This window comes from Carya illinoinensis, chromosome 3 (genome assembly GCF_018687715.1).
Source record: "Carya illinoinensis cultivar Pawnee chromosome 3, C.illinoinensisPawnee_v1, whole genome shotgun sequence".
Classification (NCBI taxonomy): domain Eukaryota; kingdom Viridiplantae; phylum Streptophyta; class Magnoliopsida; order Fagales; family Juglandaceae; genus Carya; species Carya illinoinensis.
In genome coordinates this window covers 55,212,481-55,239,413 of record NC_056754.1, presented here as the reverse complement: position 1 = coordinate 55,239,413, position 26,933 = coordinate 55,212,481, and the positions used below count along the sequence as shown (strand labels likewise).

Below are 26,933 nucleotides of genomic sequence, written 5' to 3'. Positions count from 1 at the left end.
TATGTATACAAACACAGTATTGGACGATAAGGAGCTTCTCCTGTTTTTGAGAAAGCCCTTTGTCTTTCTGCAGATGCTCTGTTTCATCATCTTCTTCCCGATACACTTCAGATATGCTTCTTGTTACGGCAGATTTTGTGACCATTACCGAGGCGATTTAGCATTGGCAGTAAAATCCAGTTAACACTGCGACTGGCAATGACTGATGAATACTACTGGGTAGGTATGAAAAAAACGTAATATATTGAATATGTTGTCTACCTCAAAGGCTCAAATTCCTGTTTTAGTTATCCTGATTGGATCAAATGACAGCTACTGAGAGATTCCAACCAAGATGCATTAGTACTGCTGCTTGCACAGAAAATGAGGACAGTAAGACAATCAAAACTTGATTTGAGATTGTAGAGATCAATTATTAGACAGAATAAAGTGCTGACATTAAATAATTATTATTCAAACAAACTGCGCATTTATAATGCAAATAACATACATGATAAGATCCATGACCCTGCCTCCAATCCACAGCCACTCTCCCTCCCACATGGCACAATTTACCATCAAAATTTTCCCACGGGAGGCCATGCTTGTCTGCCACATGGCAAGCGAGTATTTGTAATATCGGAGTGGGTCATTTCCATACCCAGGTTACATACTCATCTACCTAGTCATCATTATTAAACGACTAAACAAGACCCTCATTGAAGTACTTGACTTGCAATCTAAAGAGACCCACTGGACACTATCTTTCACCAAAGTGCATAATTCCTTCCCCTTGTTACTCAGCCTTCTCCACAGCTGCTTCTGTCTCAACTTTCTCTTCAGCTTCTTCTGGCTTCTGTTCCTCCTTAACAACCTCCTCTTTAGGAACTTCTGCTACAACCTCCTCTTTTGGAACTTCTGCAACAACCTCTTCCTTTGGGACTTCGACTTCAGGTGCTGGCTTTGGTTCTGGTACTGGAACCTCACCAGAGTCAGTAGCTTCTTTGGTCTCCTCGACAACCGGCTCAGGTGTTTCCTTAGGGGCATCCTCCTCGGTCTTCTCAACTATCGTCTCCTCAGTCACAACCTTGGTCTCTTCAGCCACCTCCTTAGTCTCAACTTCGGCTGGGGCTTCAGGTTCTGAAGCTACGGCTTCCACAGGCACAGCCACGGTCTCTTTTTCTGCCTTTGGCTCCTCTGGGGTGGACTCTGATGCAAGTGGTGCAGTCACTGCCTCTTCTTTGATAGCAGTCTCAGGAGCTTTGAGTGATTCCTCGGTTGTGCCCTCTGGGAGGGCTGTCTTTGCTGATACAACCTGCAGGGCCAACGTTCACAGGAATTATAGGAGGATTATCTCTCTTACCTTGAAGCTTAAAAAAAATAAAAATAAAAAATAAAACAGATGACTGATAAAAACACGTCTATTAGAGATTACTACCATGAAGGTAGACTTATATTATGTAATAATAATTAAAAAAAAAAAAAATTCAAGTCTTGCTTCTGAGAGTGACCACTTTGGTGTCCCAGTTTTTGAACTTGGTGTATGAAGGTCACTCTAAGAAGCAAGACTTGAATTTTTATTTTTTATTTTTTTAATAACTGCATTAAGCTTGAAAGTCGAAAATTGAAATGGATGTAAACTGATCTATAACTATAGGAGCTACACATATATTAGTTTTCCTTGAATAGATGGTATAAGACATATATAATTTTCATGACTAATATCTCACAACGTTAATTAAAAGAACTGGTACTGATCTAGTGTCAAAAAGCATCACTTATGGCCATAAATATACTGGCTTCTTTGAGGGACAAATCATAAAAATGGAGGGAGCCACTTTTAGTTTAGTTGACTCTTTAGAAAACCAACTCACAAACAGATCGAAGATGGAATATAGAAACAGCTATACAACGCACAAATATTGGATTCCATCTAGATCAGTACTGATCAATATAAAAGTTCAGCTACAAGTTGACGAGTTACCTCAGCAGTGGCCATTTGGACCTCAAGGAAATTGTAATGAAATTCGTAATTAACAAATAAACAGAAGAAAGTAAGATGTATGGAAGCAGAGAAAGAATGCTAGCTTGAGATGAAAAAAAAATGGTGAATGAGTGGTTTATATAGACGTGTAGGCCTCGAGTTGATGATAGAGAGAACAGGAGGGTGGGGGACACTTGAAGAATCTTGGGATTTGACACCTCATTTCTCTGAATTCAAGGGTATTAGCATGTTTGGTAATCATGATACCAAATGTGGGAAATTACTGTCTGGTGGTTGATGTATGTTGAGAATTTTTCCTGGGTAATTTTATTTGTCTGTGTTGTAGTAATGTCTATTGGTTCATTTTGGGGTGAATAAAGCTTGTAATTCTTGGTTATGCCCTTTGGTGTATAGATTATATATCTTTTGAGAAATGAAATAGTCACTGATTCACCTCCCCAAAAAATAACAATAATGCATGCAAAAGTGAGGGTTGGCAACAAGGTTATATATGCTATTTTTAATCAACCTGTTTGTAAGTTTTTTATTGGAAAGTAAGGCCTACAATGGAGATCACTTTCCTTCTAAGCCATCATCTTCTTTTGATTCTGTGCTTCCGTGCTTTGTGCAGTCGGGTATGTGGGTGACCTTACCATCATTTACTTATGTTAATTGGAAAGCTTACCCTTCCTTTTACCCACCTATCAATAATTTCAACAGTGGTATGTACCATACATTTTATAAAATAGTGGATCCCACTAAAAAAATAATAGTTTTTTTTATACTATTTCACGGTGGGCACTGGCGTCCTTTTTTAAAAAAAATGATTGAATGGAATTTATTTATTTGAAACTTATACAAATCACTCTTCGTATCAATAGTTATGACAAAAATGTGACCTTCATATCTACTGACTATAGCAAATGACAAATTACTTTAAATTCCTAAATATATTAACATACAGATCTGCAAATAATTACAATTAAGGATAATGATGTATACAAGTTCCAGATATACAAGTCTTATATATTTCTTTTATAAAAAAGTGGATCCCACCATGAAAATATGTGAAAAACTCATTTTTTTTTCTTTGATGGGATCCACTTTTTATAAAAAGTCTGCATGAGACTTATACATTTAAAGCTTCTTTGTAGCACTACTCTTGCAATTAATTAATATACATGCGGATCAACCCGCACACATTCATCTATATGAAGTGAATTCAAGCTATTGGATTGATATATATACAAGTCTAATTTCATTTGTTTTAATTCTAGGTATTGATTGAATTAGCTAGGGACAAATAGGACTATAAATGAACCAGTATGTTCAATAGCTCACTTGGTTAGACTCAAATTGAACTCGATTTATGAAAAAAAAAAATATCGTTCGTGAAAGTAGATACACACTCTATTTGTAAAGGACACATACCCAACAAAACTCGACTCGACTCAGATAAGGTTCGTTAAGGTCTACTAGTTTATGCTCGAGTTGACTCGTTAATTCAACTCAATTAAAACTAATTCATAGATTGATAAATATATACGTATACCTATGTATATATACATATATATATATGTATGTATTAGGTAATATTATAAGCATACCACTTTTATAGTTAAATATATAATATGTAATCTAATTACTTATGTTTATATAGTGAATATATTTCATAGGTATATTTTATAATTTTTATAATAATTAGTCAAAAAATTTAATAATTTCATATAGCAACTATATATGAAATAGATATATACTATCATATTAAGTGTATATATTAAAAATATATGTAGGCATATAATATATTGTTATTTTAGATAAATACCAACTAGTTTGATATTAATTATTTATAAATTTTTTAAAATTTTATAATTCAATAGAGGTTCTACTTATTAGTTGTATAAATTCAATATTATATCTTTTATTTATTTATTTATTTATTTTATTAATTATTAAATCTTATTCAAAAAATAAAAAAATAAAAAATTCAAACTTAAGCTCTAGCTCGGCTCGACTCGAACTTGTTTGTGGGACGAGCTTGAACTCGAACTCGAGTTAAGAGTTTAACTTATCGAATTGAGGTCGAACAAAAAAAAAAAACAAATCAAGTTCGAATATTTTGAGTCGAGCTGAGCTTGACAACCAAAGACCGGCTCGGCTTGATTATAGCCCTAGGGAAAAACAAGGATAAATAATGTTTTTAAAATGTACTTAGGCTTATAAAAGCTAATTATGAAAAAATAAAAAGATAAGAATTAAAGCATAGGGCATACTGTATATCACTACCTCCCTATAAGAGTGCTACCTACACCCTGACCTCGCATAGGTGGTTTGTCCCCTGGAATCCGCCACTACATCCCAAGGGTGGAGGTAGACTCCTGGTCTGTCCAACGCCCCCATCCACGACATAGATAATTGAAAAACACAAAAGAAATGAATAAATAATCTACAACAAAATACAAATCCAATGAATCAACAACAAAGAACCACGGCAATGGCCAATACTCATGGCTGTGGTTCCCTTCGAAAACCCACAACCATGAATGGTCGTGGATTTCCAAGGTAGCATGGCCATGAGCATCAAGTGCTTCAAGAATGAGAAGAAAAAAAATAGGGGAGCCAAAAAGGAGGATGAGAAGAGGAGAAGGAGAAGAAGGGGACGTTGTCATTTTATCAACAAATTATATATAAATATATATTATATATATTTATAATTTTGGACTAGATTGGTATGGGTGAGCTCAGGTGCAAGTGCGTGGCTTGTGGTTGGGGCACCTCATCCCTACATGGTATGGGCGGGGTTGTCCACGCCACCTAGGCAGGGCCGGGTTAGAGGCTATGGACATAGGGGTGGTGGGCCCAGATCGGCCTACCTCCCTATTCAAAATCATATATATATATAATAAATATTGTGTCTTGATCTTAAAAATGATTTAAACTTGTTTTCTAATTTTTTATGGGTATATAAATATAACTATTCATTTGACTCTTGATCTCCAAAATGAGTCATAATTATGTACTTCTTGTGTTGCTTACTTTTTCTTCTCCCTCCCTTTTTTCCTTATAAGTGGGCGCATTTTTTCACTTTTTATTGAAGTGTAGATACATTATTTTACCATTGGCATAAAGTTTTAACCTTGAAGCCATATTCATCATTTGTATTCTTCTTTAATCTAAAAAAATGATCGATGTTATGTTTGACTTAGTTAGCCAAAGTTGAGGCCAGAGGGGTGGAAAAAACCAATCATGGCCTATAAAATTATTAAAAAAAAGGAATAAAAATCAATATTAAGACAGTTTGTCAAAGCATGAATCACGCACGGCCAATGGGTATAATTTACTTGGAAGAAACGAATAGAATACTGAGGTGGCAGGATGTATGGTCCATAACCTTGTGCCTCCCTTAATTAGGAAACTGCATGCATGCCTCATATAATTGCATGCATGATATCTAGCCAAAAGCTGGTACTGATGGATCCCATGGGATATACGATCGATATGAGTTTTTGACGCTCATCACTCGGTATCCACTTTTCGATTATCTGTTTGGTTTAATTGGAGCACAGTCAGCTGCTCATCTAATCATTCTGCTCTGCTAATCAACCCATCATCAGTATCCTGGCCTCCTAAGCTTCAGCTTTAACTGCATATAATTCAGTGGTGCTTCAACTACAGAAACTGCTGTCTTTTTTCTCTCCTAAGCAAAAGAGACATGCAATAAAGGATCAAGGCAGGTCAAGGGATCAAGGTCACCTTATCCGGATTAAAAAAAAAAAAGGGAGAAAGCTTGGGTTTATGATTGTTCATGTGATAATATTTATATCCTAGTAATGGTTAGGATATCCCCCGGCCCCGCCTCTTCTATTTTTCTTGTTTCTAATTTGATGATCGCCTAGAACAAGAAGTAAAAGATTGATATTTCGTGTAAATTTTGGAGGAAGAACACGTAGGAAATGCATGGTAGAGACGACAGAAAGCCCCCCTCTGTATATTATGAGCTTGTGCAGCCAAAAACAGCAAGGACTTTAGATCAAAATAACACAGCATAGATCAGATTGAACACCACCCTGATCTCATTCTGCTGTGTACTGGATGGATGATGAAGATCAAATTTCTGAATGACACACCTATCCAATTAAAGTTTAGTTGGGTGAGACGAGAATTTTAAATTTTAAAATGATTATATTTTAATATTTTTATTATTTTAAAATTTAAAAAAATAAATTATTTATTATATTTTATATAAAAAATTAAAAAAATTATAATAATAAAATAAAAATTTTGAGATTGAGATCAACTTAACCAAACTACTAATCTAATGTTACTGTAAATCCCTAAAACACAGTAACTCTCAGATTGAAAACTCCGTACGGTAGCAGGCACCTGTCTGATCATATTCATGCCTAGGGATCGACGTGTAGGCCTTGATTGGTGTCCCACCTGACGTACCATTTCAAATTCTCAACTCGGCGGAAAAAGGGTCCCATCATATTGATGATCTCTTTAAAGTCGGCAGACGTGTCTTTTTGAGTTTTGAGTTTTGGGTTGAGCTGGACGGTGGGAGGGCCCACCAAATGGAGCCCACAAGGGATCACATCTCACCCTTCATATGATCTTGCCCATATGAAATCACATGTGTCAGCCTCATCACCGATCACGTGGTAGGCTGTCGTCTCACTGTCTTTGTTGGATGTGATTGGATTAGTATCTGGGGCCAATGGTTTGAATCATGGACCTTTTGACAGTTTGGGGGAGGGAGAAGAATAAGGTTGTTTATGGCGCATCAATCTGTGTCATTGCGTACCTTCATTCGGAATTTAGTGGTTTTTGTTCCACCCACGGATGATGGATTATGTGGAGGATCAAGTTGTCCAAGCCGCCTATGGCAAGTTGTCGTGGTGATACACTAACATTGTCAGACCACGACAACTTGCTATCTAATCCTGCTTTGCCATTATTCAAGCTTGGCATCAAAAATATTACTTCACATCTTAACCACTTCTATCTTTTATCTTGTATCAACACGATTATATTTAATTAAATGATTTCATATATCTATAAATTGAATAGATTGACAACATAAATACATGTTAACTAGGTCTGTACAAAATGAGTATCATGACCCAGCTCACCAAATAACCCAGTTTAATCTGTCTGTGAAAGTCGGGTTAAACTAAACAATAAATTTGACCCGTTATTTTATTGGGTGAAATAGTCGCCCGTTCGATTCTTGTTTCAAACCCTACCCCCTTCCCCCCCTCTCTCTCTCTCTCACGGAACAATCGAAGCAACTAAGACCACCGTTGCTAGTTATACTGCTATCCTCCTCTATCATAAGCAACCACTCATCGACGCTTAACCCCACTTAACCCGAATGGTGCAGGTCGGATCGGCCTATTTTCGTACTGGTCAACTATCAAGTCAAGTCAAATCCAAATATGTCTCGACATGATCAAGTTGCAGGCCTAATGTTGACTTTTGTTATTGAAAATAGTAAATTTTAAAATAAAGATCAACATGTCCTTTTAAATTCTAGTGGTAAACCTTTGGGAACATGGGCTAGCTTTTGGTGAAAGAGGTAAGAAAGGCCCTACACTGCACTGCACTTCACTGCACTGCACAGATCTTTGTAGGCTGGGTTGTTGCCTCTTCTTGGTGTAGTTCAGCTTTGGGTTTGCAACTCTAATTGTGAATGTTCAGATGGGGACCCAATGCACCAATGGGGACTATCTATTAATAAGTGCCATCTACATCAATCCAGTCTGATACTTACATACACCTCCCACCCACGATTCTTCTTCTTTCTTATTATTGTTTTTTTAACGTAGTAGGGACTAACTAAGAATGGGATTGAGTTGGGATAGATATTTATTTAAAGAATAATGCTAAACTTCAACATAAAAATCTTGATCATACTTGTTAATTATGTGATACATCTTAAGTGATTTCATATGTCAACTGACCACTTGAATAATAATCACTTAAAATATGCCACATACATATCAAGTACAATTAGGGATGACGGATTTAAGATGATTTATGATATTTCTCTTATTCATGCGGCCTCTTTCTAAATAATTATAAGTTCCTTTATTACTTTAGAAAAATGAATTAAATCAACAAAATTTAGAAAAACGACATGCATAATTCGATGTCAGTTTTGTAATATATAAGTCGGTGTGTTAACACACCAATCATAATGTGAAAATGGTCATGTACGTACGTGTTAAGAAAAAAGGGTGCGTTAAATATATTTTCTCATTCGCTATAATTCTATATATGTTTCTAGCTAGCAAGGTAGTTTTGTGTTTGGGTCATATATATATATATATATATATATGGTGCTATTATACGTACCACTTGTAATTTCATGAATGTCTCTTTCTACCCCCAGTAATGAAGCTGATGTCAATTAACTAAATAAATCAGAGGTCAACGCAGGTGGGCCTGATTAAAGAATGACCCTAATTTCCCTTTGCTTCAATCACTCTCAAACTTTAGTCAATTTGCAACCTTAATTTGGATTTTTCCAACAATTGAAAACAGTAAGCGATTGAATTTCCACCTCACAATTACCACACATCTTATAAACATGGGTTGGTTTGCACCAATTTCTTTGGTTTTTATGGTTTTGATTGACAGTATACGAGACGTCGCTGATTATATATAGTCAGACAGCTAGCGTAGAGAAAAAGAATGTTTAATTCATGAAGGTATTGTTATGACAATATAATGTTTTTAGAGAATTTTCAAATTCAACCCCTCGTGAGAAAAGGAAAAAAAAAGAAAAAACAAACACTAACTAATGGTTGATATTATTCCGATTCCAAACCATGCAGCTGTGATAATAATTATATGGATGCAACTATAATCTTTGGACTTGATTTGAGATATATGAAGCTCAAAGTTTAAACATTTTTTACTTTGCAATACCAAATACCAGTATTCAGAATTTCAGACAGATATATAGCTCTATGTTCCAAAATGTTTTGATTTTCAAATGATATCTTTTTGTCCCCTCAGCAATTAATGCTTGAGATTCTCGAGCCAAGCAATGAAAATTAAAGTACAAGGTTCATACAATTCAGAGGATAAAAATATCCTTGAATCGTGTACTACAGAACGATTACTGCGTGAATGTAAGTGCATTAATGTCTGATCTCACGGGCCTCTCCTGGCCTCTTTCTTCTCTCTCTATCTGACTTATATTTCGGATCACCACAGGACCTTTTCTCTCGCGGTGGAAAAAAATAAAAAGAAAACCCTTAACTAAACCACCTATTTCTCTCTTTCGTTTGACATTTTCAACTACCCACCGCACAAGGCTAGTAGATAAGACAATATCAGTTTTTTCTGTTGTCTTTATTTGCTTTCCGTTTTGTGGGTCTTTCTTTTTTTTGGCTACCATTTGTTGGTTTTTTCGGAACACAGACAATCGTTGCCTTTCTGGGTTTGTTTTACGACAAATCCTATCAGAAAGTATATATTTTTTCACTATGAGTATCAATGTTTCTCGATGGGATTTTCTTATTTCTCTGTTTGCATAGAAACAAAATCGTTGGTTCTGTTTTTGGCTTGGTGGGTTTACGTTGTTTTCGTGCAATTCGTTATATATATTCGTTTCCGTGACTGTTGACGGGTTGATTTCTTTGGCTGTTGGAGCTGTTTCAAGTTCCAAGAACATGGGGTTTGATGAAAACGAGGAGGGAGGAGAAAAGAGTACAAGGCAAACAATGCCAGCAAATCAAGAGGCTAATCATGATGAGGGAGAGAGGATAAGCAGACAGATGAGTGAGACCTCTACATATACAACCGAGGAGGAAGATGATGAGGGAAGCAAATTAGAGTTGGGTCCTCAGTACACTCTCAAAGAACAGCTCGAGAAGGATAAGGTTTGTTTCTCCAGAAATTACATTTTTCAAAAAAGAAAGAAAGATGGAAATTATATTCTGTTATTCAAGTTTTTGTTTCTCTCTCTCTCTCTTCCATTTTTGGGTTTAATTTTGAGCTTTCAGGATGATGAAAGCCTGAGAAGGTGGAAGGAACAGCTTCTTGGGAGTGTTGATCTTAACAACGTTGGAGGTATCAGTTTTTCTGGTACTAAATTGTATGATATTGTTTAGGATTCAGTTTTCAGAATATTCAAGTATTCTCAATTCCCTTTCCTTTGATTTTCTATGTCGATTATTACAATCATCAAACTTTACATTTCACAGAAAATATAATAACTTTTCTTTTTCAAAAGTTTTGGGCAGTAAAAGATTTCAGTTTCAACTCTTCCCTCACATTTTACTCCAATTCGATGACACCTTCCTTGCCTTTCTTCACAACAATTCCTGTATCCTACGGATATTTTTATAACAATTCTTCGTTATGCTCACTATGAAGAAATAGAATTTAAGTACTTTGATATAATTATGATTTGTAATGTTAAATGGTAGTGAAAAATACCTAGACATCTCGGTTGTAATTTTCTCTTTCGGCATTGGTGCCTGCATTCCTCTCCTCAGGCCTGTTATTCATGATTTCTGTTTCTCTTAAATCATTTGATGTGAATTAGACTATGGTGTTCAACTTTGGATTTTCTTAATTTTGGGCTTCAATCGATGTTAATCTGAAGATTTTGTAAAATCGGAGATGAGCAAGATAAATGTGTTTAGCCTTTTTGGTGAAGCTGTCAATGGAGTTCTAAAATCTGAAAATATGAAAGGGTGATTTTGGGGAGTCGAGATTGCTATTAGATTAGTGGCTGCATTTGTATGCTATAAGCAACACATCAATTGTGGGTTTTCCATAAGTAATTTTTAGATTCATCTTCCTCGAAAGCTAAGCTATGTTGCTCTGAGTAAACTCAGCTGAATATATCTTATGCATGGTTTATTTAGCAAGGCAAAATGTTTGAGCAGCAAAACATGTGGCAGTTGATCTATGTCCTGAGATTTTAGCAGAAACTATGACAGAGTCGTCTTCATCAGTTATGACACAAGATGTAGAACATTTTCAATTGTTAATGATATATTCGTATTGCAACATACGTCATTGCTATCAGTTAGCTCTGCTTATGCCGGAAATCGACCACCTCTCTTCTAATGTGGTCGTAGTTTTGTAGTTTCCAAATCAGAAATTTGGTTTTTGCATCCTTTTCGCCTCTACTGATGGTTTATACTCATCAATACATTTTATATCGACCAAAAAGAAAGCCTTGTCCCTTGTCTTTCTTAAGAGATTCTTAATACAGTAAGATCATTGTTTGTTTCTCCTATCGCAGAAACTCTTGACCCAGATGTGAAGATCCTTAGTCTGTCAATCGTCTCACCTGGCAGATCTGACATTGTTCTTCCTATACCTGGAGATGGAAATCCAACTGGTTTATGGTTTACATTGAAAGAAGGTAGTAAATACCACTTGAAATTCTCCTTCCAAGTGAGCAACAACATAGTATCTGGCCTTAAGTACACCAACACTGTTTGGAAATCTGGTCTCAAGGGTAAGTTATCAGTTTTCTTAGAATGCAAGAAATTCAAATTTGAAAATGTTAAACCTTTCCGTCACAATGAGTCTTTTCTCAGTGGACAGCGCCAAAGAGATGATTGGGACATTCAGTCCTCAGCTTGAGCCTTATTCACATGTGATGCCAGAAGAGACCACCCCTTCTGGCATTTTTGCCAGAGGATCATATTCTGCTAAATCAAAGGTTAAGTTTAATCACTTCTGCTCTCTTGAACAAATAGAATATGCAATCTATGCCTCATCTGTGTATTAAATTCAATTTTATGGATCTTTTGGGGAAAAAAATCCGTTCAGATGACTAGCGGGTGGGCTAGTCACGTTACATCATTTAGCAATGGTACTGATCATTGAATGTATGCATTGATATGCTGCTTCTGTTATATAAAGGTAGGTTCAAAATGAAACTAAAAGAAAGAACTAATAATGGACTGGGTTCAAAGAGCTGGCAGGTTTTGTATCCAAAAAGAGATGTACCCTCTCTTTGTGATGCCTTTCCATCTTCGGCAAATATAGAATGAACTGAGGTGGCTTGAGCAATTTTAAGTTTGATCAAATGCGCATCTTTGAGCCCCCACGATGAGCCAGTTTTTTTGTTTAATGTAGCGAGATACTCAGTCCAAAGCAATTACCACGCACCTAATTTCAATTTGAACATTAGGATTTCTGTTTTCAACTTGTATCTATACAAGGGTTGTGGTTTATTCTAGTTACTATAAAAGCATGATCTTGGAGGGCATCCGATTGTTCTTCCTACCTTTTAACGTGGAACTGGGTCCATTGTTTCTAATTCACCATATCATCTCTTATGCATGACCTGCTAAATCTACGCAGAATTTACTGCTATTCTGTCAATTCTCGGTGTAGCCCTCATATCCTACATCTCTATTTTGGTTAATGGATGTGGTTGTACTTCAAACTTACAAGAAGTTTCAATCCAAACCTAGGTACTACATGGCCAACTCAGACTTAGGGTGCAACAATTTTTGTAACACCTTTTTCTTAATATGTATGTCTGATCGCAGTAATAATGTCTCTACTATCTAGTCTCATATATCTTTCTCCTCTGCAGTTTCTTGATGATGATGACAAGTGCTACTTGGAGATCAACTATAAATTTGACATCCGAAAGGAATGGGGTGCTACTTAACCGGAGAAACTTATGAACAAACACTAGCATATCCCATTATTCAGTTGATTTTATTAATTTTGAACTAGTATTAAATTTTATCTAAATATCAATTGCATAATTATCTTAAGTCTTAATTATAAAAAGTTCCTACCGGTGGCAATTGTATGAGAGAGATTGAGGGATTCTTAGGTGACTGCCTGTATAAAAAGGAGAATTTGAACTGTCTTTTTCATACTCTTGTAGTACTACCATTATTTGCAAGTTTCAATCGGGGTTGTATCCGGCCATTTGTTCATAAGCTTGCTGGGTTGAACTTACTGTTACTGTTTGTAAAGCATTGGCCTCAGCAAAACAAAATAATAAGGAAAAATTAAAGGGAAGAAAAGATTCTAAAGTGGCAGATAGTGTCCCTTTAGATTTTAAAAACCAGAGACTGGGATTGGGTTTGACTTTGTTTGGAAAAACAATACAAGGAGCTGAAACATACCTTTCATTTCCACAGCCAAACTAATATTATTCCGTTCATTTTCTTGAGTTCTTCTTTCGTGCTTTCATGCTTGCTATTATCTTCAGATGCTGCTGCTGCTACTGGATGGAGCTATTCGCACAAGGTATACCGGAATGAAATTGTTGATCAATGCTAAAACATAAAAAGAACTAGGTTTTGAACATTGGAATCAGTATGCGCAGATTAGAATGCGCACTAATTAGAATAAGCCTGGCATTTACCCAAAGAAGACATGAAAAGCTCCAAAATTGGTATCAAGATGGGATGTATGGAATATTCACACGGGTAACTCAAGACAACATGGGTCCAGCTCTGGTTATCAAAACTTCTACCTGACATTGCAGCACGCCAACCATTTGTTGTTCATGGTTTTTCGGTTGTTGCAGCTGTTGTCTTGTCATCTTTATTATCAAAAGGCTTTTGACAATAGCAAGGACTTTTTGCCTTCTGGTTCACTTTTGTGAATCCATGGGGGGTTACTGTGATGAAATCGGCTCGATAAAGTAAAAGCAACATTATTTCTTTGTTGAAAATCCTAAATAACCAAGAATCACATTAGTTTTGTTTGAGTTCAGAAAGAGAACATTCTTTTTGTGGATCTGACACGATGCAAAACAGTAAGAATCTGTCCTAAAACCCAATTCATTCACCAGCTGAGCTAAGGGTCAACACTTGGGGCCTCACGAAATTGAAATTCCTCCAGGTGATACACAAATTGGCTGAACAAATGGCTGAGAGCCACTTCCATAATGCATGACATCTTGAAAACCGATTGCTGAAGCAATGGGCCTGTCTCCGACATTGACCGAAGAAGTTCAAATGCAAGATTTTCTCCCTTCCAATGGAGCAATCTCAATTTTCTAGGTTGAATGTGATAGGAGGACCTAAGAAAAGCCATGATTCTTGACATGTCAAGCTCTGCTCTGATGGGATTGCAGACGAGGTTGATGCGTCAATACCCACCAAAATAAATAAATAAACAAAAATGGGTATAAATCAGCTTGACAGGGCTATGCTACCTGCTAGCCTTAGCTGAAAACAACCTCCCATCTTTTCACCTCTGTTTACTCACGCTTCTCATTTTTCACACTGACTGGTCAAAACAGCTAGCCTAGGTCAAAAATTATGAATGAATAATGATGGCTTTTTTTTTTTTTTTTTTTGACTGAGAATAATGATGGCTTGTTTCTTACTTTCTTTGTCCCTTTCTTTTTTGTATTGCTTGTAAAAACAGAGTTTTTATGGTAAATGGCATATGCTTTGAAGGTGCTGTTTTCTTGTTCTTAGTGATTTGACAAATTTTTACACTTGGTGGTAGATTGATTTTTGAATCTTCTCTTCTTCTTAAAAAATTTTTAATATTAAATATAATCATAAATGTAAATATCATATAATTATTTTAAAATTTATTATTAAAAAATAAATTTTTTATATAAATTTTATATTTATTTATTTTTTTAAATAATTATAACACTTATTATTATAAATATTATTTTTTTTAAAAATTAATTATCTAGAAGTAACTACAATTATTTATTGGATTTAAACAAGGATCACGTGTGGGAAAGTGCTCTCTCATGAAAGACTTGCCACCGCTCCTTCCCCCAACGCAACACAACAAGACAAAGCTCGGCTCTCGAAGAGTTGAATTTTATAATTTAATTAATTTAGTTACCTCCCCAACGTACAAAGGATTGAAAAATAAAAAATAAAAAAGAGAACTTTATAATTGGCAGTTTGGTTATTCAATTCTTCTTCATTTATTTTAATTCATTTTATTTAGTTATTATAATTTATTAAAATTTTAATATAAAATATAATAAATAATTTAATTTTTAAAATATTAATAATATTAAAAAATAATATTTTATTCAATTTTTAATTTTCATTTCAACTTAACTCAACTTAACTTAACGTCTAAATACAATTTAAAAAACTCACATGTAAAATTAATCACGTTTAGAATTCAAGGAAAAAAAATACCATCAAACTTAACAAAAGGATGATCTCAAGCAAAGACAAATAAATATAAGAAGCAAGTTATACCAAAAAAAAAAAAAATTATTAATATTCATTTAAAAATAATATTATATTATTAATTTAGTTATAAAAATAATATTCATTAAATACTCAGCCTGATTTGACTGCAAATTCCAATGCATTTCACTTCACGTCTTCCCTTTCCTGATCCCTCCCACACCACATTAATTTCCTGATCTTCTCATCCCTGAAACCCTTTAATGTTGTTCTTTTTCATATCTACTCCATAATAATATAATTTCCAGCTAATAATACTCAATAATGAATGAGAAGTGCTGTCTGGCTTGTGAAACCCCAGTGGTTGTTGTAAGGTGTGTGTCGGCAGGAACGCAAAAACGGCGTCGTTGGGTTGGTAAAACTGAGCGGCGTTTGCTAACAAGAGCGTGGGGGGTTGGGGGAGCGAAGCCGTAGGTTAATATCATGGTTTGTGGTGTTGGCGTGGTCGGGGTACGCATGTTTGCCATATCATTGTGAGCACAAGTGGGCATCGGGCCTTCAATGCCGGTGGGACCCACAACCAGACAGCTTATTTTGGTTTGGCCCAAATATCGTGGTGGGCCCCTCCCAATTAAAATCTTATCTATTATTATTTTTTCAATTCAAATTCTAGCCCTTAACTTTGGTTTGCTGTATAATGTTTGATTTAAAACCTTCATTTCCTCGTTGGTTGTGGTGAACAAGGAGTAAATTAATGCTAAAAGAGCATATACTTATGGTTTGCTCGAAAGAATGAGACTGGTAAATATAGGTAAACCAAGAACAAACCCCTCTCCCCCATCCCCCCCCTGGCGCGGGCGGACATTTCTATTTGTGAGGTAAGTTTTAAGGCCCATTTTGCCCAATTTAACTTCATGACTGATATTTACGTTGGCTGAGTCCAAATACTCTTTTACCAAAAATGAAAATGACCCTAATCGATGGGGTTTTAATAGAGGCTAGTCCAGTGATAATTACCGTTTTATCATGTTAGAAATGTACGTGAATGAAGTTGGCAACCACGTGATACCAATGATAGTAACAATTTAAAATTCTCAAAACACGTGAATGATCAGTGAGATGAGGAATTTGTACGCAGGGTTGGTGTCTCAAGAAACGAATTAGTTGAGATGATTTTGAAAGCCTACCCTACATGTTAGCCTTTTTTTTTGTTGAGAAAGTTTTTATCGTATTCTATTATTATTATAATATGTCAATGGGAGTAGTAACCTTCCCTGGTTATAAAAGCACCCCCAGCACCAGTCCCCCATGTTCTATTCTACCTTTGTATCTCTTCCTCTTCGTCGCCAGCTTGATATCACTCCATTATTTTTTATCTTTTTACTAATATATCCTTCTTTATATAGACTCAAACGCATTGCATTCTCCATTGCATTATCATTCCCCACCACCACTCCGCCACCCCTCTCTCTCTCTCTCTCTCTCTGAGTTCATCTGGAGAGGTCAGTGTCCTCTAGTCTCTGCTACCTTGTCGCCCTTTTTCTCAAGTTACAGTTTTTTAATTTGGCAATGCATTGATCTTTTTGGTTTGCTTTTTCTCTTTAATGGGTCTTGTTTTATGTTTATGGCTGAGGCTATTTTGAGCTGATCCAGATCTGTTTCCTTGCTGTTTGTGATGTACATTGTGTGACTCTGGACTTTCTTGTTCTCACTTAAACTTTGTGCATTTGATTTTTGTTTGAGAGACTTCTACTATGTGTGAAGGAAGTGGTAAAGAACCACATTTTAGAGACAAAAATCTAATGGCGTACACTTGTGGAAGTGTATCCATACAACAAATCAAGTTTGCATGCAGGTCATGCGTCCATAATCTGTACATTTCAGTGCCATCTGTTAATGCATCAGTTATATCCCGTTCATTATTTCTACTTATTAAATCCCTTTTCTGGTGCTACGTTTTTTTATAAGTTGTTCACGATCTGGGATTTCCTTGTGAGGTTTGTTGTGCTGATTTTTAAAATGGCCTCGTGATCTGTTCTGGAAACGGGGTTCTGATCTTGGGCTAGTTTTCGAAAATTTTCTACTCAAATTGTTACTGATTGGCTTTACTTCTTGCAGGAATTAGGAGAGCTTGGTCACATTAGGGAGCAACATAAGATTTATGAAAAACATGGAATTTTCCACGATTTTTATCGCCGTAGTGCTTCTTCTGTGTTCTTCATTGACATATGCTCAAACTGCTAAATCTCCCTCAATAAGCCCAACTCCAGCACCAGCACCAGCACCAGAATATGTAAACCTCACAGAGTTACTCAGTGTGGCTGGTCCATTCCACACCTTCCTCGGCTACCTTGAGTCCACCAAAGTCATAGACACCTTCCAGAACCAAGCAAACATCACTAAGGAGGGAATTACCATCTTTGTACCAAAAGATGGTGCCTTCTCATCTCTTAAGAAACCTTCTCTTTCCAATCTCACTCAAGAGCAGCTCAAGTCAATCATTCTCTTCCATGGCATGGCACATTACTACAGCCTTGCTGACTTCAAGAACCTTAGCGAATCAAGCCCTGTATCTACCTTTGCCGGTGGGCAATACACTTTGAACTTCACTGATGTATCAGGGACAGTGCACATTAGTTCAGGATGGACAAACACCAAGGTGAGCAGCAGTGTGCACTCCACCGATCCTGTTGCAATCTATCAAGTCGATAAGGTCCTTCTTCCTGAGGCAATATTTGGCACGGATATACCTCCAACCCCGGCTCCAGCACCATCTCCGGACATTACCCCGGCTGCAGATACTCCATCTGAAGGGACTGCTGATGGCAAGTCATCTCCAACATCTTTACCAGGGAAATCTTCTTCTTTCAGGGTGATCAGCTGGGGAATTTGGAGCCACTTGGTTTTAGCACTTTCAGGTGTGCTAGTCTTGTTCTTGTGAGGGAGGATTTGTTGAGCCTTTTAATTTATATTTGAGAGGTCATTTTCGGATTCTGTTCATTTGCATTGATTGAAACCATTTTTTTGAACATATATGTTATCGAATTTCTGTATGAGAATATGGGTTCCGTCGTTCAGTTGCCTTTTGTTTGTTCACATACACTACAATAGTTGTACACAATTCTCTCAAACTTCAAAAGTGTCATAATGTGAGTCCGGCATGATGCTCGAGTTTTGTACTGCATAATCTCGGTACATTGGCCGGTATTCCTTCTGTTAATGTAAAGCTTATTGAATTGGCACAAACTAAGTGACAAGATTTAGTCGAGAGTTGTAAATAGGATGCGCAGTGTATGGGTTGAAATTGTAACAAAAACCCCAAAGATTGCAAGTTCGCCAGACTATTGTGCCACAGATATGAAACACTAATGTCCAGCCAAAATTCAAGCAACTTCGCCAGATGCGCACTAGACTCTCGGCCAGCAAAAAATTGTGACTTGCGTTACGATCGAGCGAGCATTAAAAAAATGTTTAAACTATATTTTAATCATGATTTGAACCATACTATATGAGCCTTCTTATACAAAATTTTATGCATGGAGAATACTTGTCTCGAGAGAAAACCTTACCTTGTGAGAATGTGCGCTTCCTGGTCAAACATTTCTTTCTTTATACATAGATCATCACCTTGATGATCTTTTAACCATTGTGTTCTTGGATTGTTGTTTGTAAGTTCATCGGTTTGTTAGAGTTCTAATGGTAAAACTTTTGAAGAGATTGGATTTCTAAGCTGCCATGTTACAGAATTGAAGCGATCATTCATGGAGATTATAGTGGCTTTTATTTTAAAGATGTCTTCAAGAGTTCTCGGTTCATCAGCAAAATCTTGAGTTAAGTTATTGATTTTGTTGATTCTAAATTGCTTAGAAATATTGATTTGTAAAATCTTTAAAGTGCTTATCATTCGGTTATATTTTGTTAAAATAGCTATTTTTTGTTATTTAGTCCAAGTTTTGAGATTTAATCAATCCCAAACAATGCTGACATCAAAAGTTATCAGCAAACAAAGAAAAGAGAATGATGTTTATATTACACCAAAAAGCTGCAAGGGGCATGACTGTAAGATGGAACATAATCACCTAGAGAGTACTCAATTTTCTATTTACCTAATGCTGCTTTTTGATGCTGAAGTGGTTTGTCTTGATGGGGCCTTTTCTAATTTTTGTTTAACACATTATTACTTAAACAAGACTGGTAAAAGTGATACTCGATTTATATAGTTAAGCATGTCTCTTTCCACCCTTTTCTGTGGTAAAAAGTTTAATCAAAACTTGTTTGTGACAGAGAATTATGTTTTCCCATTACTGTTGCCCTGATAAGGACCGTTGTCATAATCATTGCAACCCTGCCTCAAACAACTTGAGTAGGGGAAAAAGGATTGAAGGAATAAAGTTGGCTGTGAGCCGGAAGGTGATGTGAAAAATGTTCAAGGCCTCCCTCTTCCTGTCATAAAGGGATTTGGCATCAGAATAAGTTGCTTTTTGGACCGACATATGCTAGTGTAGTTGAATTAGCTAGGATGGTAAGCATTCGAGCCTGAAGCCTAAACCGTGTAATGACAACAATTTGAGACGATTTGTGCCTTCTTAGCAGAGAGAGATTGGAATTGGGCAGTTACTAACATGATAAGCATTTTTCAACAAAGAGGAGATATAGCTCGATTGCTGTGGCTATGAGTTTAAGAAAGTTACCTTGCCTACAGATAACTTATTACCATTTGGCATTTGCATTGATCATTTTCCTGTCACCTGTGCCATACCTACCCTACCCAGAAGCAAAGCCTCATCAATTCAAGTGGTCTACAAGATAATCATTTTGGCTCTCCTCTTCTTTAAACTTAAGGGCAGGAGAAAATTAAACTATGTCCTGAATTGTGATGTTATTAACTGTATATAATGTAACAGTTTGAAATTTACATTCCTCACCCACAACATTAACAGTAGTCACTCCCTATGCTTGATCCTGGGCAGGAGAAAATTAAACTATGCCCTGAATTGTGATGTTATTAACTGTATATAATGTAACAGCTTGAAATTTACATTCCTTTTTCGATAAGTAAAGTTTGAAATTTACATTCCTCACCCAAAACATTAACAGTCACTCCCTATGCTTGATCCTTCCCTTGAGGGGAATGGAAAAGGGACGTAACTTCGTATTATCAACAGCAATCTTTATTTATCATCCAATTTGATGGAATTTAGCCGTCTTAATCTTTGATCAAGCTCTGCCATGACTGCTGGTTCTTGTTTTTTCCTTTGCTTAAATATAGTGTTGGTTGTCATAGAACCGATCTTATCAAATGCCACCTGCAACATCAGATTATTAAAAGAGATATATTATTTTTGGTAATTTTTTTAGTAGCATTTTTTTCAGTAAATTGAGAAAGTTTTCAAAGTAATAAGCCCTAAAACATGGGAAGTAGGTGGTTGATACCACAAAGCAATATAGCGAAGATGATTGGAAAGGTCTAAGCCAACACACAAAGCAGGCGTTTGCACACAAAACAAGAGAACTGTAATAGTTTCTTTCTTCCATTCCATCTAAATTAATTTATCTGAATTTTATGTACATGATGCCAAATCTTAACATCAGTGTCCATTCTGGTTTGCTAAAATCTCTAATATGGTAATTTGTTCATTCCAAATTGTCGACCAGTACCATAACTGCTGTGCAAAAGAAGAAAAGATTTCACTGATATACTTTCAAGTTTTACCCTCTGCATCTCTGAAAAATGGAGGCGGGGAGAACTTGGAAAATCACGGTAACTCAAAAAAGAGTAGGGAAATAATTTTTTACCGTTAGTAATTCATCAGGATCAAAAAGGTGATGAGTGGTTCTCTGCAATATGTTAATTACATCACCAACGTGATGAGTTAGAAGCAACTCTTCCTCTTTCATCTGCATTTGCAAATCATTACTTCAACAACCTTAGCATAATGATGTATGTTGTTTAACTTATTCTAGTCAACAGTGAGTAAAAGAGAAAGCTTAACTAAGCAACGGAAGAAATGCTAAGAGCCTAAAGGTTAAGCAGCGACACCTTAAACATTGCCAAAGCCACATGAAACAGAACCTTTGCCCCTTCATAGAAAAGGACATCCCATACCCGCAGAGTCGTCTAAAAAAGTGCCAAATAGAAGAATTCTTAGCAGTTAGTTATGGAAACAATCTTAATTAATTGCTTTTTGCACTAAAGCATGTGAGAGAGAGAGAGAGAGAGAGAGAGAGTTCTTCTAACCTCTGAAGGCAAGCTCTTAGAAAAAAGGCATAGGAACCACTCAGTGGCAACAAGCGAGACATCAAAATCCAATGCTTCTAAATGAGCGGCTATCCTGAATTTTAATATTTTCCAATGCTGAAAGGCATTAACAAGGAAATAAAGGAAATATCCATCAAGTTATTAAAAGCAAAGTACCTTGGGCACTTTTTTGAAAGTAGATCTTTGAATACTCTTTGTTCGACATGACATCCTGACAAGTTGGTTGTATAGCAGTCATTAACTAATACATTTTCCAAGAGGACAGCCAGCATCCAAAATGCATCTTCTTCCGTTTTCATCACAAGCAACAGTAATGCTGCAACATAATTTAAGCCCTGCACCAAGGATAACAAGTATTAAATAAAAAGTAGATTATCCTGGTTAGGTATCAAACATATTCAGTTATCTAAATGAACTCAAATCGATCTTGGTGTCAAAGTTGATTACTACTAGCTGCCTAAGAGAAACAGTTTTGACACTCCAGATCTCAATCATCAAAAAGGTGCAATGGAATTCATTTTTTTTATAGGTAGATGCAATACAATTCATAACAAATAGTAGCCAAAGAAATTAGTGCTAAGAGGTTTGTCTGAAGTATATTGTAATTATTATGTCTTCAGTATAATTCATCATATTTACATGATGGGACTAACGCAATCACACTTTTGCAGTAAAAGGTAGAGTTGGTAAGATGATGTGATGATTGAGAATAAAATGCAGCAAGATAGACACAATTATTTATTTATTTATTTTATAAGTAAGAAATTAATATGCAAAATTATTTTATTTTTATTTTTTGGTAAGTTGAAGATGGATACAATAAATTGAATCAATTCAATGTATAATATATATCATCCTAAATGCACGTGTAAAAGGTGATAAAGAAAGAGGCAATTGTGTTTGAAAGAATTGAAATTATTCAAATTAAAGGTACAATTCCAAGGGACGTACCAGAAGGGATACGGAAAGATCAAATTGAGATCCATGATAACTTTGCAATTTGATTTTTCAAAGACAAAAAGTCTAGATTAACATGAACCTTCACAACGTGATGAAGGAACAAGTCTATTAAAAAGTACCAACTCTATATATGCATTAATCTGGAACACTATTCAAGTTAGTGCTGTGAAACAAATAACATGGGGGATGCTTTTTAATAAAATTAGTTTGTAAAATATCTTGTTTGACACAAACACTTCAATAACACATTTTTTAAGGCATCAGATATATCATTATACGTGGATGGAGTCAAGACAGATATTTCTGTCCAGGTCCAGGAGATAGCAAACCCCACCTGACAGTAACCTACATCAGAATCACGGAAAGAATATCCTACAAGAACACGTCGGAGAGCAGCATGACCCTCTGGAGTGTCCAACCAGGGGTGACTGGGGAAAGTTCGTGGTAGGTCCTGCATGCATATAAAAAGTAGAGAACAGTAAAAGATATTATACAGCAATAGAAACATGGTATATAATTGATACCCTTCAAATGTGGGCCTTTACATTTGCACTAAGAGAAATTTGATTACATGAACCTTGAAAATAATACAACCAGCAAAAAACTTAAGCAAAGGCTAAACCTTGGATGTATAGGAATTTATTGTATACAATCTTACTTCCTCATGGTACTCAAACACCACAAGGCTGGTTAATGACCAACATCAATTAAGATGTTCCAAAATCACAACATCAAGGCATTGAATACTTAGTCTCAGTGGTACTCCCTCTCTCCAAAGTCGATGAGTTGAGAAGTTCACTCAGAATAAAGAAAGGCCGGAAAAATAAAAAACACTCATCAAAACACAACAATGACCCTATCAACACAAATCACTTCCGAAAAAAAGAAATTATAAAACGTCATGAATGAACCAGAAGACATTTCTGTCCATTCAAATAATTTAAAAGCGGCCAAGATTCTCATTTCCAAGAATAAAAATAAAAATAATAGTAAATAAACCCAAAATAATATTTTGCATCTATTTAGAAATCAACTGTCCCCCACACAATTCAACCTTGAAAAATTGATGTGTTTTCTAGAGATGAGGCCACTTAATCTTGCAAATCCAGAATTGAATTTTCGAATCATCAAAATCTGTTATGAATTGACAATGTATGCAACTACCAACATTAGCAGAAGATAATTGAGAATTTTGCAATACATTCGTTTCAACAACGTGTTGCAAACTAACACTTCCCAACCATTCTCTACGATCGCCAAATCAGCCTCAAACTAAAATTTATAAACTTGCGAATAAGCAAATAGTACTAGATCAACGCAAATTACTTATCTTAAAAAAGAACCTATAACAATATATGCATTGAATCTACAACGTCAATAATCAATTAGAGAATCCAATCAACCATTTCTTCCACTTGTCATAATCACCAATTGCAAAGCACAAAAACTTAATGCACTCACATGATCAATCTGCCTCGTGGCAGGAGTGACCTTCCCCTCGACCGCCTTGGTCAAGTCGTTGTAATAGCTCTCCGGCACCGTGGATTTCTTCTTCGCCGCCCCGGAAAGTGAAAACCACACTTTGGGCCTGAGAACCGGCGGAATTCCCTTCCTAATGAGCCTCTTTAAAGTTACGGCGTTTGCCAAAGCTGATAACTTAAGCGAAGCCTTGAGGGATTGGCTCTCGGAGATAGAAGGCTGCAAGTACCAATTGGCTCCTTTGCTGGCCTCCAATGCCCACCAAACCCTGCCCTGGTGTCTCACCTTCTCCCTCACCTCATTCAACACATTGACATCGTCCACATTCCCTTCCACTGTGAAACCATAAAGATCTTGAAACTTTACAGTGAGATGCGCCCTCCTGGCATGGATGCTGGGCCTCAAGATTGGTATTTGGGATCGAAGTTCTAAGGCCAGGTCTCTCTTACTTTGAGTTCCATACATTTCTAGGGGTTAATGGTGATAGATCCAGAAAAAAACACACACAGAGACAGAGAGAGGTTCAATAGGACCTTGTCAAATGAGGAAACCCCACGAGATTGAAACCATGGAATGATCTAATTTGGGAGCCTGAGAGGTTGAAAATGCAAATTTTGGGTTGTCTTCATATGGGTGTTTCAGATTTTGGTGTGAGAAGAGTCAGGTTCAAGAAATTGTCACCAAAACCTTTACATTGGTCATAGATCATCCATGAAAGTCCCTTTTGTGCCGCTGAAAAAAATCTATTTTAATCTGTTTTTCAAATCGGCTTTAGAATATGCAAAAACAACAATATAGACCCAGAGAAGGGAAGTGAATAAAATGGCGAGAAAACAAGAACGAAAACAATACCCAATAACTAATCCTACAAAACCACACAGAAAAGTTATGGGTTTTGTCTCAGGAACGCACAAAACAGAAAATACTAAAAAGAGAAATGGGATTATTTGCAGCACATTATAAAAAGAGAGAGGGTTACAAGCTTCAAGGAACCCGAAACTGAAGGAAGATGTAATTAAGATTTGAAATATTAGAGATAATTAGCAGAAAATAGGTAGGTCTGAGCCTGAGGTTGGCTTTTATTGGGGTCTAGAAGAAATGGTGTAGAGGATCGTTAGATATGTTTTGAACTTTTGGGATCGTTACAATTTTTTTTTCTTTTTTAAATTTCTTTTTTTCTTTATTTTATTTTTGGAATGTTACGGAGGACCAGGAGAGAATTCCAGTGCAGACAGATAATCATAATTTTAGAGAGAGACAGAGAGAGAGAGAGTTGGGCATTCAAAATCACAAAACTATCCTTTTTATATGGAGTTGTATATTTTCGTGGCAATTAAATAGTATTTCGTAAGCTCGTGTATCAAATATACTCTTTAATTTAAGATTGTAATCAAATCGAGTCGAGTTAGTTTTTAATTTATCGAGTTCAGCTTGATTCAAAATATTCGAGTTTGAATTCAAGATTTTTTTTAATTATTTGTTCAAATTTGACTCGATAAGCTAAACTCTCAATTCGAGTTTGAAATCATCCCACAAACGAGTTCGAGTCTAGCTGAACTCAAGCTTGAATTTTTTTTTAATAAGATTTAATAATTAAGTAATAAATAAATAAATAACTAATATTAAATTTATACAATTAACAAGTAGAACATCTATTAAATTAAAAAATTTATAAATAATTAATATCTAACTAGTTGATATTTATCCAAAATAATAATATATTATATGCCTACATATATTATTAATACATACACTTAATATAATAGCATATATCTATTTCATATATGGTTCTCACATACTAGTATATGAAATTATTAAATTTTATCGACTAATTATTATACAAATTATAAAATATACCTATGAAGTATATTCACTATATAGACATAAGTAATTAGAATATATATTATATATTTAATTATAAAAGTGGTATGGTTATATTATTAACTAATACATATATAGGTGTATTTATATATTTATCAATATATGAATGAGTTTTAATTGAGTCGAACTAATGAGTCGACTCGAGCATAAACGAGTGAGTCTAATTGAGTGGGTATCTGCTTTAACGAACGAATTTTTTTTTCATAAGTCGAGTTCGATAACCAGTAAATTTGCTATATAAAGAAAGATTTTAATCAAATTGTTCATGTATTTGCTAATGATGCTTTATTTTGTTTGTCGAAGTGTGTAAATTTGGTCATGTTCTAGAGTGTATTAGAGGGTTTGTATTGTCTGATTTGGTATTAGGGTACCCCTAATAGGTGTGAAATTCACATTGCTATATCTCAATTTTCTTTAAAAACAACATTAAAAGAGACTAATCTTGTTAAAAGAAAAAACATCACTATTAGGAGAGAGATGAATAACAACTCAGAAAGTTAACGTATTATACGTCTTTATTGTGCTAGTTTGAACAGGACTTAAGGCTCGGATGCTAAATAATTAATGCTCTTGTTGCTATTATATTTGGCATACGGAAAGTCTTCTCGTCAGCCCCTATTTTGTTGAAGTCGGAGCACACCTTACGTGTCATAAGGTGATTTTACATTTTTATCCCTTCTGCTCGTTCCACGTTTCGGTGTTCCCTCATTTCACTTCATTTCAAAATTTGAGAAAGCTGTCTTCGTCTCCCCCCATGCCGAGGCCCTTCCCCCTCCCTCTTCCCCTCGAGACCCTTCCCTGTCTTTGTCTCCCCCCATGCCGAGACCCTTTCCTGTCTTCGTCTCCCCTCACACCGAGACCCTTCCCCCTCCCTCTCCCCCCACCCCGAGACCCTTCCCTATCTTCGTCTCCCCCCACCCCGAGACCCTTCCCCCTCCCTCTCCCCCCACCCCGAGACCCTTCCCTGTCTTCGTCTCCCCCCATGTCGAGACCTTTCCTTGTCTTCGTCTCCCCCCACGCCGAGACCCTTCACCCTCCCTCTCCCCCCGACCTTTCCCCTCCCTCTCCCCCCACCCCGAGACCCTTCCCCCTCCCTCTTCCCCCCGAAGACCCATCTCCCCCCCATAACCACGTCGCGTCCCCTCCCTCTTCCCCCCCTCCCCGAGTCGCTTCCCCCCATCTCATCGCTTCCCCTCCCTGCGTAGCAGAGTACCAACCCCAACCCGCGTCACCCAGGCCTAAACCCAACCCGAGCCGACCCCCACCC

The 26,933-nt window shown here is 36.3% G+C and overlaps 4 protein-coding genes across 7 annotated transcripts; 2 read left to right on the top strand and 2 right to left on the bottom strand.

Annotated features, from left to right (window-relative positions):
* Window positions 1-415: 415 nt before the first annotated feature.
* LOC122305447 (polyprotein of EF-Ts, chloroplastic-like) lies at window positions 416-2,116 on the bottom strand. The gene is made up of 2 exons (XM_043118000.1): window positions 1,964-2,116; window positions 416-1,294 (listed from the first exon to the last, which is right to left on the bottom strand). The coding sequence occupies exons 1-2, from the start codon at window positions 1,976-1,978 to the stop codon at window positions 776-778; spliced, it is 534 nt and encodes a 177-aa protein (XP_042973934.1). The 5' UTR covers window positions 1,979-2,116; the 3' UTR covers window positions 416-775.
* Window positions 2,117-9,218: 7,102 nt separating this feature from the next.
* Window positions 9,219-12,900, top strand: LOC122305445 (rho GDP-dissociation inhibitor 1). Of its 4 annotated transcripts, none has more exons than XM_043117995.1 (6): window positions 9,219-9,541; window positions 9,636-9,855; window positions 9,979-10,045; window positions 11,232-11,450; window positions 11,533-11,657; window positions 12,543-12,900. In XM_043117995.1, the coding sequence occupies exons 1-6, from the start codon at window positions 9,480-9,482 to the stop codon at window positions 12,618-12,620; spliced, it is 771 nt and encodes a 256-aa protein (XP_042973929.1). In that variant the 5' UTR covers window positions 9,219-9,479; the 3' UTR covers window positions 12,621-12,900. The 4 variants fall into 4 exon arrangements, with proteins under 4 accessions (XP_042973929.1, XP_042973931.1, XP_042973932.1 ...); XM_043117997.1 differs by having other exon boundaries at window positions 9,220-9,442; XM_043117998.1 differs by having other exon boundaries at window positions 9,220-9,442; window positions 9,626-9,855.
* Window positions 12,901-16,399: 3,499 nt separating this feature from the next.
* On the top strand, window positions 16,400-18,170 carry LOC122305444 (fasciclin-like arabinogalactan protein 7). The gene is made up of 2 exons (XM_043117994.1): window positions 16,400-16,589; window positions 17,206-18,170. Exon 2 carries the CDS (start codon window positions 17,249-17,251, stop codon window positions 18,026-18,028), a length of 780 nt encoding a protein of 259 aa, XP_042973928.1. The 5' UTR covers window positions 16,400-16,589; window positions 17,206-17,248; the 3' UTR covers window positions 18,029-18,170.
* Window positions 18,171-19,947: 1,777 nt separating this feature from the next.
* Window positions 19,948-24,900, bottom strand: LOC122305443 (growth hormone-regulated TBC protein 1-like). Its single transcript, XM_043117993.1, has 7 exons — window positions 23,768-24,900; window positions 22,641-22,757; window positions 21,503-21,681; window positions 21,326-21,419; window positions 21,128-21,205; window positions 20,884-20,985; window positions 19,948-20,393 (listed from the first exon to the last, which is right to left on the bottom strand). Exons 1-7 carry the CDS (start codon window positions 24,248-24,250, stop codon window positions 20,259-20,261), a joined length of 1,188 nt encoding a protein of 395 aa, XP_042973927.1. The 5' UTR covers window positions 24,251-24,900; the 3' UTR covers window positions 19,948-20,258.
* Window positions 24,901-26,933: the final 2,033 nt, after the last annotated feature.